This window comes from Branchiostoma lanceolatum, chromosome 7, assembly GCF_035083965.1.
Source record: "Branchiostoma lanceolatum isolate klBraLanc5 chromosome 7, klBraLanc5.hap2, whole genome shotgun sequence".
Lineage (NCBI taxonomy): Eukaryota > Metazoa > Chordata > Leptocardii > Amphioxiformes > Branchiostomatidae > Branchiostoma > Branchiostoma lanceolatum.
In genome coordinates this window covers 3,881,503-3,895,666 of record NC_089728.1, presented here as the reverse complement: position 1 = coordinate 3,895,666, position 14,164 = coordinate 3,881,503, and the positions used below count along the sequence as shown (strand labels likewise).

At 42.0% G+C, this 14,164-nt stretch overlaps 2 protein-coding genes across 2 annotated transcripts; one reads left to right on the top strand and one right to left on the bottom strand.

Moving 5' to 3' along the window:
- The first annotated feature begins 1,139 nt into the window (after positions 1-1,139).
- Positions 1,140-8,078, top strand: LOC136438628 (carbonic anhydrase 2-like). Its single transcript, XM_066433517.1, has 7 exons — positions 1,140-1,554; positions 2,300-2,430; positions 3,492-3,584; positions 4,238-4,303; positions 5,037-5,091; positions 5,912-6,018; positions 6,748-8,078. The coding sequence occupies exons 1-7, from the start codon at positions 1,266-1,268 to the stop codon at positions 6,937-6,939; spliced, it is 933 nt and encodes a 310-aa protein (XP_066289614.1). The 5' UTR covers positions 1,140-1,265; the 3' UTR covers positions 6,940-8,078.
- On the bottom strand, positions 7,572-14,011 carry LOC136438626 (flap endonuclease 1). The gene is made up of 12 exons (XM_066433515.1): positions 13,819-14,011; positions 13,069-13,171; positions 12,211-12,313; positions 11,771-11,872; positions 11,579-11,650; positions 11,252-11,388; positions 10,488-10,554; positions 9,826-9,957; positions 9,041-9,127; positions 8,443-8,507; positions 8,091-8,208; positions 7,572-7,783 (listed from the first exon to the last, which is right to left on the bottom strand). The coding sequence occupies exons 1-12, from the start codon at positions 13,973-13,975 to the stop codon at positions 7,709-7,711; spliced, it is 1,218 nt and encodes a 405-aa protein (XP_066289612.1). The 5' UTR covers positions 13,976-14,011; the 3' UTR covers positions 7,572-7,708.
- Positions 14,012-14,164: the final 153 nt, after the last annotated feature.

Sequence of the window (14,164 nt, the reverse complement as noted above, 5' to 3'; positions counted from 1 at the left end):
TCGCTGTCGCAACGAACCCAGTACAAGCTTTAAGTATGTGTGCCACGATTACAGATGTGACCACTTCTTAAAATCTTGTAATGGGAAAATTGCTTGATTGACGTGTGCGAGAGTGAAAAATGCGAACCTGAACAGAAAGACAAAACAGTTGACAGAAGTACCTAGATATGAATAGCCACACCTGTAATGCATGCTGGCACAGAATGTTTGGATATGTCGACTTTATTGAGTAACGCTACGACACAAAGGAAAATGAGTAAATATGTCTGGGAAGAAAGTGCATGCAGCTGACAGACATGACAGCCGCCGGGCACATTGCAGTATGACGCCGACAACGTACGTAATTAATCAAATAGTCATGCGTCAACTTACGTAGATATACAGACTTAAGGCACTGACTTAATTGTATTTCGAAGTCAAAATGTCCACTTAACAGGGTTAAAGTATAACCACGTCAGACCGCCTATCATCTAGAAAAGCTGATAAGACCACAGCAAGTAAATTTTATGGATGACATCGTCTGTAGACTCTAAATTTAGTACAAGAGCATCAAAAAACAAAATGGGTAAAAGAGACAAGATGTTTAAATTTTCAAAATAGAGAGCATCACCGTTGTGACAAGAATTGAAGAACAAAACATGGCATCGCTACCAACAAGTTTTTTTCCCTGTATTCAAGACACAAAGTGACACTAAAATGGTAGCCTATCAATTTCTAGTTGGCAACTGGCAGTCAAAGCTACCATAGTGTTGCTTTTACAACTAATGAACTAGTTTCACTTCTACAACTACTCTCACGTCTCGTACAATCAAGGCTACCAAACAAACATTTTCGGTACTTTCCTGTTGACCATCTACGAAGGGGAAAAAATCTTGCGTTTTTTCGAAATCAGGCGCGAAGATAAATACACGCGCTGACGTCAGCCATAAGTTTTACTTGCTTTGGCCTACGACTTTATACTCCTGATATTCGCCCGGAGAAATCTAACGCTTCGTTCACGGAGGGAATCGGTTATCGCGCGGGCGTTTCCACACGACAGGTGTGTTGGCAGTTGGCAGGACAACGCGACGGACAACAGCAAGCTGCCAGGTGTTCTGGAATAGTCGCCACAGTGGTGCCAGTACACATATACAATGTATCCTTACAGAACGTAGGTCAACGTCGGTTTAAAATGAGACCGACTTGTGTCGCACAAACGTAGAGGACGACCATGTTTCAACAGTTAGATTGAGACAACCACACACACAGCGTACGCCGCGGTCACCATGGGCAGTTCATGTTCTTCAGTGCGGGAGGAGTACGTGGGTCTCCCGCCGAAGGCTGCCGTCAGACACCCGGAGACGACGCAGTCTCCCGTCAACATCGACACGGTGGACCCGCTGGTGGTGTACTGCGACGCCTACCTGCTGTCACACCCGCTCACGCTGCACAACTACCGACCCGGATGCGCACGGAGGATGGTTAACGACGGACACACCTTTAAGATAGAGATGCGCCAGGAAAGACAAGAGTCACAGTCTTCTCTACCAGGCCACATCACAGGCGATAGGCAAGGTAAGTCACGAAAAGTACAGTAGTACGCAGAATACAAATTTGATATTATATATGGAGTACTTTCTCGGATTGCAATGGCCAAGTTGGTAGAGTGTTCGCCTTGTACACGGTAGGTCGTGAGTTCGAACCCCGACCGGGTCATACCAAAGACTTTAAAAATGGTACATACTGCTTTCTCTGCTAGCACTCAGCATTTGGGAAAGATTATGATAGTTAAACACACACATCACTACCAGCGGACCAGCCCCCTGCTGTAGTGACTTGCACAAATGTGTGTGGCCCAAGGGCTATAGAAATGGAGATGGGCGCCACCCCTATGCGTCCTTTCAGGACGCCCGGGTCACTTTAACTTTAACTTTCTCGGATTAACAAAAAAATGCAAGTGTATGTATAGCCGGCATTTTTTAGATTTCAAATCCAATGAGGATGACCCTACTGTACTTGGTGAAAACGAGTTTCCCTCTATGATATTTCTGGGGAAAAACTATTTTTTGAACACACCAATCCTGGGTTTATAACTCTGGTACCTGAAGACATAACTATTTCTTCTTCTTTTCTGAGCTGGTATTAGATACTATAGTTGGTGCGCCCGTAGATACTAGTCATACATTACATCATGCATGGCCTCTGGACATTTTTCTCTCTTCTGTTTTACTTCCCTTTCGACCGGAGAAGTCACAGAAATTTCTTCCCATTCGATCCAACTGACATAACAACGTTTTTTTGTGTGTTCTGTATACATCAGCAAACGTGCCAAAAATAAGCGGCGGCCCGCTGTATGAGGAGTACAAGCTGCTACAGATCCACGCACACTGGGGCGCTACGGACCGGGACGGGTCTGAACACACCGTGGACGGGGAGGTCTTTCAGGGAGAGGTATCTTACCTCGGCGTTTGTATGAAGCCAACCTTGCAACACTATAATGGATCAAATGATTAGTCGATAAAGGTTAGACTAATGCGATAAAAGGATTAATAGTACGCGAAGACATACACGTAACGTTCGCCTAATTGATTGGGCAAATCTAGTCCTAATTTGCACAATTAACACCCCACTACGTTGGTCTTCATCAAACTTACTAGCACAAAAAAGATAAAAGATCATTGTTGATTTATCCTGTTTGAATGTCTACAACTGAAGCGCCCCTGGAGTTCTCAAGAAAGTTGCTAGAGGGCTCAAACCTATGTCACTTCTTCCCGAGCACAACCGCTACTCTACCACCTAAGAATCGTGACCATAGTTTTTCCAGAACATGTAAGAATATATTATCAAACATAAAGACAAAGAACGTAGATTCGTGACTTTTTTTCAACCCGTCGGATCAAGGGTGTAGTTTAAGCTCCCTGCTGGGATTAATTGAAATTTTACCTATGATGACGGTTTGCGAGGCTCTACAATCCTAATAGCGAACATGCGCAAAAGGTTATCAACAGTAGAAGATTATGGAAAATGCCACACAGAATATCAGGCGGTAAAATCTTTCCACACGACCCAGAATTAAGGCTACATATAGTTGAAAAGTAGCCTATAGAGGGGATACAATTTGTGCAAATCGGGTTAGATTTGAATGAAGCGTGTCTGATCATTCTCCAACGAAGAACCTCGACCGCGGCTTATACAATATAACGTTACCCTTGGGAGGCTCTGTTAAACCAGGCTGTACCTTGGGGAGGCTCTGTTAAACCAGGCTGTACCTTGGGGAGGCTTTGTTAAACAAGGCTGAGGTTTCCACTTTTGTGGGCATGGTTTCTAACCAGCTATCAGCCAACCAGAGAATCGCCCAACTGTTTTCATTAGGCAAAGCTGATCCCCTGATTGGCTGTCAGCTGGTTAGAGGCCGTGCCCACAAAAGTGGAAATTAGCAGTATTGTGTAGGCCGCTGGAAAGGCTCTGCGCAGAAGAATGTGTTTAATAAGCTCCTGTGATGTGTTTTCCAGGTTCATCTGGTACACATGAATACGAAGTACCCTTCCTTCGAACAAGCGCTGACCAAACGTGACGGGCTGGCCGTGCTCGGAGTGTTTCTTCAGGTTACAGAATTTTTTTTACGAAACACGTATTTCTGGCACCATCTTAGAACCGTTCAAAGTAGCAAGTAAAGAGTTTGTTCCATTGGACATGCAGCCACTCTCTCCTTGGTTGAACCGCTATGTTAGCATTGGTTGAACTGCCAACTTTCTGAGTTTTTTTCTGATTTTTCTTGGTCCATCCAACCATAGATGCTTGCTGTGCGATCATGTATATTGCCTCAAACAACAGATGAAAATCACAAACTATTAGTAAAGCGTGCGTGGCTTTCTTTTTTCACCCTGTGAACAAATGATAGGCAAATTGCTTCAGTGGATTATTACCTCCATAAAACGGAGGTATCGTAATCAGTTGGCGTGTTAGTTTGTCTTGGTGTGAGTTTGTAGCTATGCTAATATTACAAAGTGACAACCTGCAAGGTTGTAAGGTGGAAATGGTGTGATAGGAAACTTGAAGAACTGGAAGTTGGCTTGGCACTTGTCCAACATTGTAGAAAGGTAGGAAGTGATAAGGATGGCTACAGCCAGTTATGTTTTTTTTTTTTAATGTGAGATCATTAGGCGTACCAAGCTTGTTTCATAGTGTTAAAGTGCAGTTGGTCTGTTTTGTTTGCTCATAAATACAACAGACTGTTTTTAACTTCCCACCCCTGCAGCTCGCAGATGAAGGACATGAAAGTTTCAAAACTATCACAGACAAGCTGGAAAACATCAGCTATAAGGTAGGTCGGTACGGAGAGTTTTTACACAGCCTAAATAGGAAATAAGCTTATGTTGTGCAACCAATCAAATTATCATTAGTGTTGCTGTTCAACCAATGAAATGGTTCTTGGTGTTGCTCAACCAATCAAATGATTCTTGGTGTTGTTGCTCAACCAATCAAGTGATTCTTGGCGTTGATGCTCAACCAATCAAATGATTCTTGGTGTTGATGCTCAACCAATCAAATGATTCTTGGTGTTATTGATCAACCAATCAAATGATTCTTGGTGTTGATGCTCAACCAATCAAATGATTCTTGGTGTTGTTGCTCAACCAATGAAATGATTAATGGCGTTGCTGTTCAAACAATCAAATGATTCTTGGTGTTGTTGCTCTACCAATCAAATGATTCTTGGTGTTGCTGTTCAACCAATCAAATGATTCTTGATGTTGCTGTTCAACCAATCAAATGATTCTTGGTGTTGATGCTCAACCAAACAAATGATTCTTGGTGTTGATGCTTAACCAATGAAATGATTCTTAGTGTTGCTGTTCAACCAATCGAATGATTCTTGGTCTTGTTACTCAACCAATCAAATGATTCTTGGTGTTGTTGCTCAACCAATCAAATGATTCTTGGTGTTGCTGTTCAACCAATCAAATGATTCTTGGTGTTGGTGCTCAACCAATCAAATAATTCTTGGTGTTGCTGTTCAACCAATCAAATGGTTCCTGCTTTGTTGGTGTTTTTAGGGTGACAGCGTCGACCTTGATGACAACTTTAACCCACAATGCCTTATTCCAGAAGGTAAGAGAACATGTTTTGTACAGTATTTATCCAAGATGAGCATTCCTTTCATAAAGCTATCAACTTATTTAGCAACAGCAGAAATGGCACAGGGAAAAAGAAAAAAGACACTTCAGCATGTGTTAGTAACTGTAGGTATGTCCTGGTTTGAAAGATGTGTAATTGCACTGTCAACATTAGACAGCTAGAACGTGGCAAGGTGGTCATGTGGTTGTATTCTTTGAATCTATAAGTTCTGGGTTAAAATCCCTGGCATACCCCAATTAATGTTGTACCCTTTGGGAAAGGCACTTTAAACCTACTTGACAATGGGTACCAAGCTTTGGTTTCTGTCCTTTCAGATGGGACATAAAGACGGAGGAGTGTTTGAAGAGAGCCACACCTTGAGCATGTTAAAGAACCCACTACACTTAACATGACTAACTGAAGCTAGGTACTCATTTCCAGAGTGAAGCGCATTAATATATTTTCCAAGGGCACAACATTGGGGCCTGCTAGGGATTCAAACCAGAACCTTCAGATTCTAAGTCAACTAGAGTTAAGTACTTGTGCTACATATACCTCGGTCTTTTTATAAATATGAATTGGTATTGAATTTCCCTTTTTATTGGAGTTGAATCGGTGATAGTTGTGTGCCGATTTGTTAAAAATAGAGAGAATGCTAGTGACCCAAAAAAACACCCCTCCCAATGAAATGGTATGGCTACCCTGCGACGTCACATATTCAAGATGGCGGCCACCACACATGCCAACGGATCCAACAAAGGTTTTGCTCCGCAAACCTGTAACAATCCTAACCACAAGATCACATGTTCTCCAGATCAGCAGAAGTACTGGTCCTACCCTGGGTCACTGACAACAGGTGGTTACCAGGAATGTGTCATCTGGATCATCTTTAAGAACACCCTCAAGGTGTCTCACCAACAGGTAACATATCTTCCGAAAATAATTTCATCAGGTTGGTAGAATATAGGGTATAGGAGATTCTTTTTACACAACCAGGTAATCTCACCTGCTAACGTTTCGGTGTCTGTCAGACACCTTCTTCAGAGCTTCTGACTGGAGTACTGCTTCTCACCGCTATAAGTAGCCGATGTAGGTGGCGCTTTTGAGGTAAGAACACGGTGAGAAGCAGTACTCCAGTCAGAAAGTTCAGATGAAGTAGACAGCTGACCAATGTTATAACTAGTGCTGCGCACCTAAACGTAACATCAGGTACAGAGGTTAAGGTACAGGTCCGGACCTGTACTTGTACCTGAACAATTTGAAAAATTAACATGTGTTTTACTGAACTTCTTCCATAATGACAGAAACATAAATAAACTGTTTACAACTTGTCAGTACCTTTATTCAAAGAACATAACTAGGTTTCCTACTGACAAACTCCCTTGGCCTTGTCCTGCCTGAATGATCTGTTGCATATTAGTTACGCTGTTCCAATGTGTCATTTTGGTCACGTTTGGTGTTGCATGAGGCCATGAGGTTAGGAAATCAGTCACAAAATAAGCATAGACTTGGTGTAAATTCATATCAGTACAGTACTGGTACTTCATGATCCGGTATTTTGGACCTGTACCTAATCAATATTTATGGTACAGTACCAGTACACAGTACCGGTCCGCAGCACTAGTTATAACTTATTTCTCTTTCTCCCAGCTGGAGGTACTGCGGAGTCTACGGTCCTATCCTCGCGGGAAGGACCCTAAAATAGTCCGAGATCCGATCACAGAGAGAAGACTGAGCGCTCACATCCTGGACAACTACAGGACGATCCAGCCTCTGCACAAGAGGCGCATCAGGGCGTCGTTCACTGGGAACTACTCCATCTACACGTTTCAGAAGGACTGATGGATTTTTCTAGTTACTTTTTGGTGGGTCATAAGGCCACACCAATTCAATTTCTTGGTTAACGGAATTTCAAAAAAAATGCTAGATTGGAAAACCAACATGAAAACAGAATCTCAGAGGAAAGTTTGTACTTTGGTGCACACAATTTCAGGGACTGGAGTGAACAGGGTCAGGTGCAAGTTTTCACCGCAGCCTTCTGTTTTCATGATTTTTTTTTTGCTAAAATTAAAAAAAAAAATCTGTTAAGCAAGAAATAAAATTGGTGTGGCCTAAGGCCTAGGAAAATGTTGAGTTTCCGGTTACCCAACTAAGCCTAATAGGGATACAAACAAGACAACAGAATGCTCATGAAGTCTGAAAATGTTATTACTTCAGGTTGACAAGTGGGAAAACTTTATTAAAATGTTCTTAGCTCTCTACATTTGTCAGTAGAACACAAAATACACCAGTAGAGGTGACTGATTCTACATGAATGTTATTAGCTTTTGAAATGTCCCAGTTTGATGTTAGATAATCCATATATGTCATAATTGGATCTATCTATAAAGGGATGACATCAACAGTTTTAAACTATAATGTATGTTGTTTTCATAAAAAGCGTCAGTTCATACTTAGCTGTTTTTGTTTTTCTCTCTATGTTCTGATCTTGCTCAAGGTCTGAAGAAAAAGTACAATGAAAGACAGGCAGTACTGAAATCTTCATAAGGAATGTTTGATATAGAATATCATTGTTCTTCAACTGTCTAAAGCTCCAGCAGATACTGTATTTTTACTTGGGTTTCTTGAATTTCCCGCCACTCATCTTGGCTTTCTTGGATGCTGAGCCCTTTGCACCCTTTGGGGGCTGTGGGGAAAGAACAAAGAATTTTAGGGAAGTTCTCTATAATACAGTACAAATTCAGTATTTGGAGGAGTTAAAGTAAGTTTTAAAAGCTTAAGTGTTGTTCCAATTTATTTCCAAGCATTTACATACTGGGTTTCAATTCTTTATTGCCATCTATTGTCTGGTATTCTAACCCTCCAATTGAATACTGAATCGCCTTTGCAACTTATATCATCTTCGTGATTTCTGTTAACAAATTATTCCACATAAGTTTTTTTTTCAAATCTGAAAAGACAAATAAAAGGCAAACATCCTCCTTTCGACTCACCTCCTTCCTTTTGACAGATGGTGAAGACATGACCTTGAAAAAGCTGTCCAGACGACCTTGTGTGGTTGTGTGCCGGGCATTCTTCAGCTTCTTTGCACCGTTCTTTATCCTATCCTCACTGGAGAGATTAGAGGTCAAAATTACAGGATTGTTTTTATTTTTATGATACTGCACATATGTTTCCCTTGTATGATTACTATACTACAGAATTGTTTAAACCGCATATTTAAAACACTGTGAAAACTTTCTTTACCCTCCTACCACGAAAAGAAACCACTGCGATAATAAATGAATATATCAAAGTATTCTGCTTGGAAAGGAAACCCCTCAAGGGAAGAATGGTCATCCCCACCTGAACCCCTTCTCATTACTCATGAACTGCACCAGTCCCTCCTCATCTGGGTCAGTCCACTTCAACTGGAGGGGGGAGAAAACATGATGTTGTAAACACATATACAACAACAAGTGCACATTTGTATCTGTATTGTATAGCCAGTATAACTGGTCTTTAGCATAACACACCAGCTTTGCAGACACGTGGTGCGGCAGTAGCAGGTTATATTACACTGAACAACCTGTCAGACCTAGTAACCTTTGCATGTCTAGCTGCAAGCTAGTCACACCTAGCCTTTGCACATCTAGCTGCAAGCTAGTCACACCTTACCATGGCATGATTAGCTGCAAGCTAGTCACTCCTAACCTTTGCAAGCTTGTTGCACCTAACCTTTGTACATCTAGCTGCAAGTTAGTCACATCTAACATTTGCACATCTTGCTGCAAGGGGCATAGCACACAAGCTGACCAATGCTGCTCTACATTTTACAAACTTGTGTTTTTATACATACCATTAAAACTAATGTCAGTGTAAGTTCCAAGAATGTCTTACGGCAAAACTACAACAAAAGAAAACATATAGATAAACACAATTTGGCACATGATGAACTTCCTACCTCCAGCTGGTCGGCAGGAGTAACCTCCGGTTCTTTAAAGAGCCTTCTGGCCTGATCATACGGCCAGTCTTCAGGCACTGGGAACTTCTGTAGGGACATCAGACAAGGTGTGTGAGTGGTGGAAAGCTTTACAATACACTGATCCTGACAGTCTATCACAATGAGCAGTTTAACCAAAGATAGCATGGCAATAAGCAGTTCGACCGATGAGAGAGTGGCTGCATGTCTGTAAAATATTTTCATCTTTATGTTTTTATTTTGCATTTCTCTGTTTGTCCGTGCTGGACAGGACCACGGGCTGAGCCCATCCTCTCCTTCTACCGCCTTTTACGTCCCCAACAAAAGTCAGGTACTCATTATTACACCTGGTTGGAATAAGAAAAGTCACGTAAAGTGCCTTTCCCGAGGTCACAACATCAAGATAAGGAAAGCATGGACTTAACATCTCCGACTTGTGGGGTTGTGTGGCATGAATTCACAGCGTTCGGCTCAGAACCAAGAGGTCCCGGGTTTGTATCCTGTCATATATATATCATCGATCTTGTGCCCTTGAGAAAGGCACTTTACACGACTTTGCTCACTCCACCCAGGTGTGAATGGGTACCTGACTTCTGTTGCAGAAGGTCATATTGAGGTCACCCGGTGGTGCCGGAAAGGCTGCCATTGCACAGGTTATTTCTGAGCAATAAAAACCATCATTATCATTACTATTATCTCGTGTCCTCTAGCCTGGCCACATAAAAGCCTCTAAAGCATGTTCTAAAGCCTCTCCTTTACACACCTACCTTTGTGTCGATGTGTTTGAGGATCTCCTCGATAGACTTGTGCTGCCGGATGAGTTCTATGGCTCGCTTGGGGCCGATCCCGCGGATGGAGTCACAGTAGTCACACCCCAGCAGGATACACAGGTCAATGAACTACAGCACACAACACACTGGGGTTACACAGGTCAATGAACTACAGCACACAACACACTGGGGTTACACAGATCAATGAACTACAGCACACAACACACTGGGGTTACACAGGTCAATGAACTACAGCACACAACACACTGGGGTTACACAGGTCAATGAACTACAGCACACAACACACTGGCACTGGAGCTTTCTGCTTAAGCTGGCGTCATAATTCATGCGAGCGTCGGCCGAATTTGTAGTGTCAGCCGAATTTGTAGATCGCCCGAAGCTCGCCGAATTTCAAAATCGCCCGAGCGTCGACCATATTTTCCAATGAAAATCACGGATGACGTCCGTCGAACACTAAAAACTAAAAATCCCACATGAGATCGTACCATCCCTTGGACATGGACGAAGTCAGAATCGACTAACCTGGTAAAAGGCACATTTGAAGCTTGCCAACACGTCAGCGGAGCTGAATTTCTTATTTGTGACGGGGGTTTTAGGACTAAACAGAGAGATCCGTTCTACAAGAAGAACTTCCTCACCTGGTCCTGAGTGAGGTCCAACTCAGCCAGCAGCCTGTCATAGTAGTACTCCTTGATGGGCATCTTTCTGTACGTAAAATACATTTTTGGTAAAACTATTAAAATCTTCAGCAGCATCATTTTATTTATCATAAATATGACAACACTACACAGAATAACCCATGGCATTTTTTTTAAATTTATATATTTCAGTAAATTCCCTTAATATGGCCCAAGACAATTAATGCTGTGTTTCCGAATATGTTCCTGAAAAAATTAGGGTCGGTAGGTAGGGCTTCTTTCTACATTTCAAAGTTATCCAACAAATGGATGTCAACATACAGGGGACCTTGGTTTGGTGGGTCTGTTTATGTCACTTTATATCAAGTCATTCTGGCAACAGAAGTTAGAACATATTTGAAAATCATTGTACAGTGTTTTTATCACTCAGATAAAAAATTCCCTTGCCAGCTGTCTACCCCAAACCATGGCTAGGGTCGGCAGGTTTTTGCTCTGGATAGATCAGTAAAAAGGCCTTTTCTTTTAGATTTCGCAGTGATCTAACAAATACAGTTTCATTCATGGAGGGTGTCAACATAAAGGGGACCTAGGTTTCATGGGTCTGTTTATATCACTAGTCTTTATATCAATTCAAATATTGCAACAGAAATTAGGAGATGTCTGATAAAAAAAAAGTTTTTGCTAGGATAGGTCGCGTGGCGGGTAACCAGAAACACGACATTTCTTTACTTGGGCTTATGGGACAGCTGGAAACGGCACCATACCTGGCCTCTGAGAAAGTGAGATGTCTGAGCATGATGTTGGTGCCGAAGGTGAGCACGTCCATGTCCTCTGTACCGGAAGCGTAAACTTTCCCCTTCTTTGCCAGTTCTGCACACTGAGCTTCAGCTTCACAGGGGGCCTGGAAAGTATTTTCAGTTCAATCAAGTTAGTAACGATTCAGCGCAGGAAAAAAAAAATCAGTTATGCCTTCAACTTCTTCAAGTACCAAAGTTACCAACCCAGGACAGTAAAAGAACATAAAAACAACAAAAAGAGAAGAGAAGATCAAAACACCAAAAAGACAACATGAAAACAACAGCGACACCTACATCAACATAGGGGATACCCATGAGTGTCAGCAGCTTTTTACACTCGGCATTGTGCTCCTTGGTCACTTTCACCTGAAAAAGATTTGGCATGTCGTTAGGGGTACTCACTTAGAGCTTGTCACAATGATGTTCAGCCAATTGTATCGGGCTCCATTTCCTGCCACAGTGAACATCGAAAACTTTTGCACTTACCAAGCGTTTCTGGAACTTGTTGACGTCCTCGGCCTCCCCAGCTTCCTCTGCCTTCTCCAGGGCCTTCTGCGCCTCCTCACGGCGCTCCGCACGCTTCGCCAGCTGCACAATAAAACAATACGCACATTTCAGCAACAAGTCAAGTCGCCGTTTGTAGATACATGTAGTAAAAACACAAGTAATGTACAATGTATCCTTACATTTACCCATAACTCTCTTCTCTCTTTTCAGTCATACTTGAATAATATAAAGCTTCAGACGAAGCAAAAACAAAACAAAACAAAACATGAAAACCGGAAAAACATTTGTCCTGAATGATGCATGTTCGTTGAGCGACTTGTGAAATGTTTGGTGTCTCGTGGTTTGGAAAGGGGGTGTAAGTGAAGTTTTGAGTGATACAAGAGAAACAATTGTATTGAACTGAGACATGCACTCCTTACCTCTCCAGACTTCATGTTGGGTGGTTTGCCATCAAACACATAGACAGGTTTGATTCCGTTGTCCACCATGCGGATGGTCCGGTAGAACATGCCCATCAAGTGGCTTTAGAGGGAAATAATGAAATTGGTCAGTTGATCAACTTGATGGAAGTAAACATAACATTACACAAAAACACATAGATGGGAACTCCAATAAATCTGATTGACGACAACAGCAACAACAATAATAATAATAATAAGACTTACTTAATCCTGTAAAATATATAAAGTTTTTTGTGAATTTCTTAAGACTTATTTCATTCATAATTACATGAATTTCTCGCTCATTCTGACTATGAATTTTCCTGCCAACCTGCGAGACCAACTTTGGACCTGGGCCAAGCCAACATTCCCATCCTACCAGTCTCTAGTTACACCATGAGTAGAGTAGAGTAGAGTCTTCAGTCAGGTAGGATGCATCACATCCAGTTTAGACCGCTCCCTTGTAACACTTCTTTAGCCGACTGACACTGTCGGTTTGTGTGGGTGGTCCAGGGCTCTGAAGTTGTATTTTACAGGATGACTTTCCATTAGGCGGTCAAACCTGGCTTTAAAAGCGTTCACTGAAGGGGCGTTGACAACCTCTTCTGGCAGTTCGTTCCACCAGGGAATGACCCTGTTACTGAAGAATGACAGTCTTTTGCTTGTCTTAGTGGCATTTCTTGTCAGTCTTAGGTTATGTCCTCTTGTGACAGGTGACAGGATGTGAGGCATGACTCTATACAATATTTAAATGACTAGACTGGAAGGCTCTTCCCACAGAGGGAAGAAAATGTGATAAAGGGTACAATGTGCGAAGGACACGTGATGTAAACATACCTGGTGGCCTCCCCAGCGTCGTTGGTCAGCATGTTACCGTCCTGTCGTACAGCGATGAGGAACTGGTAGATACTCATGGAGGCATCGATGGCAACCTTCCTTCCTGCAGGAAAACAAAAATTGGACATTAACCTCAAGCCAGAGTGGTCCACGTTGGACTGTTTTGCAAACCCTTTTAGTCAGATCAATCAAAATTCAATGCTTTATTCCTGTGACTCTTTCTTTCCGGGAAGGTATGACATAATAACAAAAACATTACTGTATCTGCCTAGCAATAAGCCGCCATGAGTCGACCTGGCTCTCAACTACAACACCATTGGACCCAAGCCGAACCATCTTCCAATTCTCCAAGTATCCTATTACACCACTTCCACTTTTACTGCAAATGATAAGTTCCAGAATTTTCTCCATCAGAGATTTTTAATTTTCTTGCCAACATGTTACAAAGTGCAGCTTCGTATATAATGTATGTCAAATATCATAAGGTGCACATATCATAACACACCAAGGAGACAAGAAAGTATCATTTGTATTTTAAGACTTGCTCCTTAGACTCTAAGGCTGAGCTATTTACATTAACAACTGAAATGCAGCCTGTGTAAATCAATGAAAGTCTTTCCAAGGATCAATTTTCAAACATTTCAATTAAAAGTGTTTCACAAATTGTCTCAACTATCATCCTAAAAAGCGGTTCACAGGAAAATCCCCCTCCCCACAAATTTTCAAACAGCAGTCTTCAAATTTACCCACCAAAGTAATTCTTGATCTCATTTTCTTTCATGGCGCCGGGTGCATGGTCGCCTATCAGCTTAGCTAGTCCTTGTATTCCCATCCTTGTGGTGGATACGCCGAAAAATCGGTCACTTCGTCTCAGGAAAATGCAACAACGCAGCACAAGCTGTAGCATGAAAAAAAGCGCGCCAAATCTTCAGGTAGCGGCAGGCGTAAAGGTCAAAGTGCAAAGGATTACCATTATCAACGAATTTTTACGTTTTTAACCACTCAACAAGTTATGAAATCACCTACAAATTAGTTTATGAATAATATGACGTAATCAGTCACTTTCTATGACGAAACTAGCTTTTCCAAGAGAATA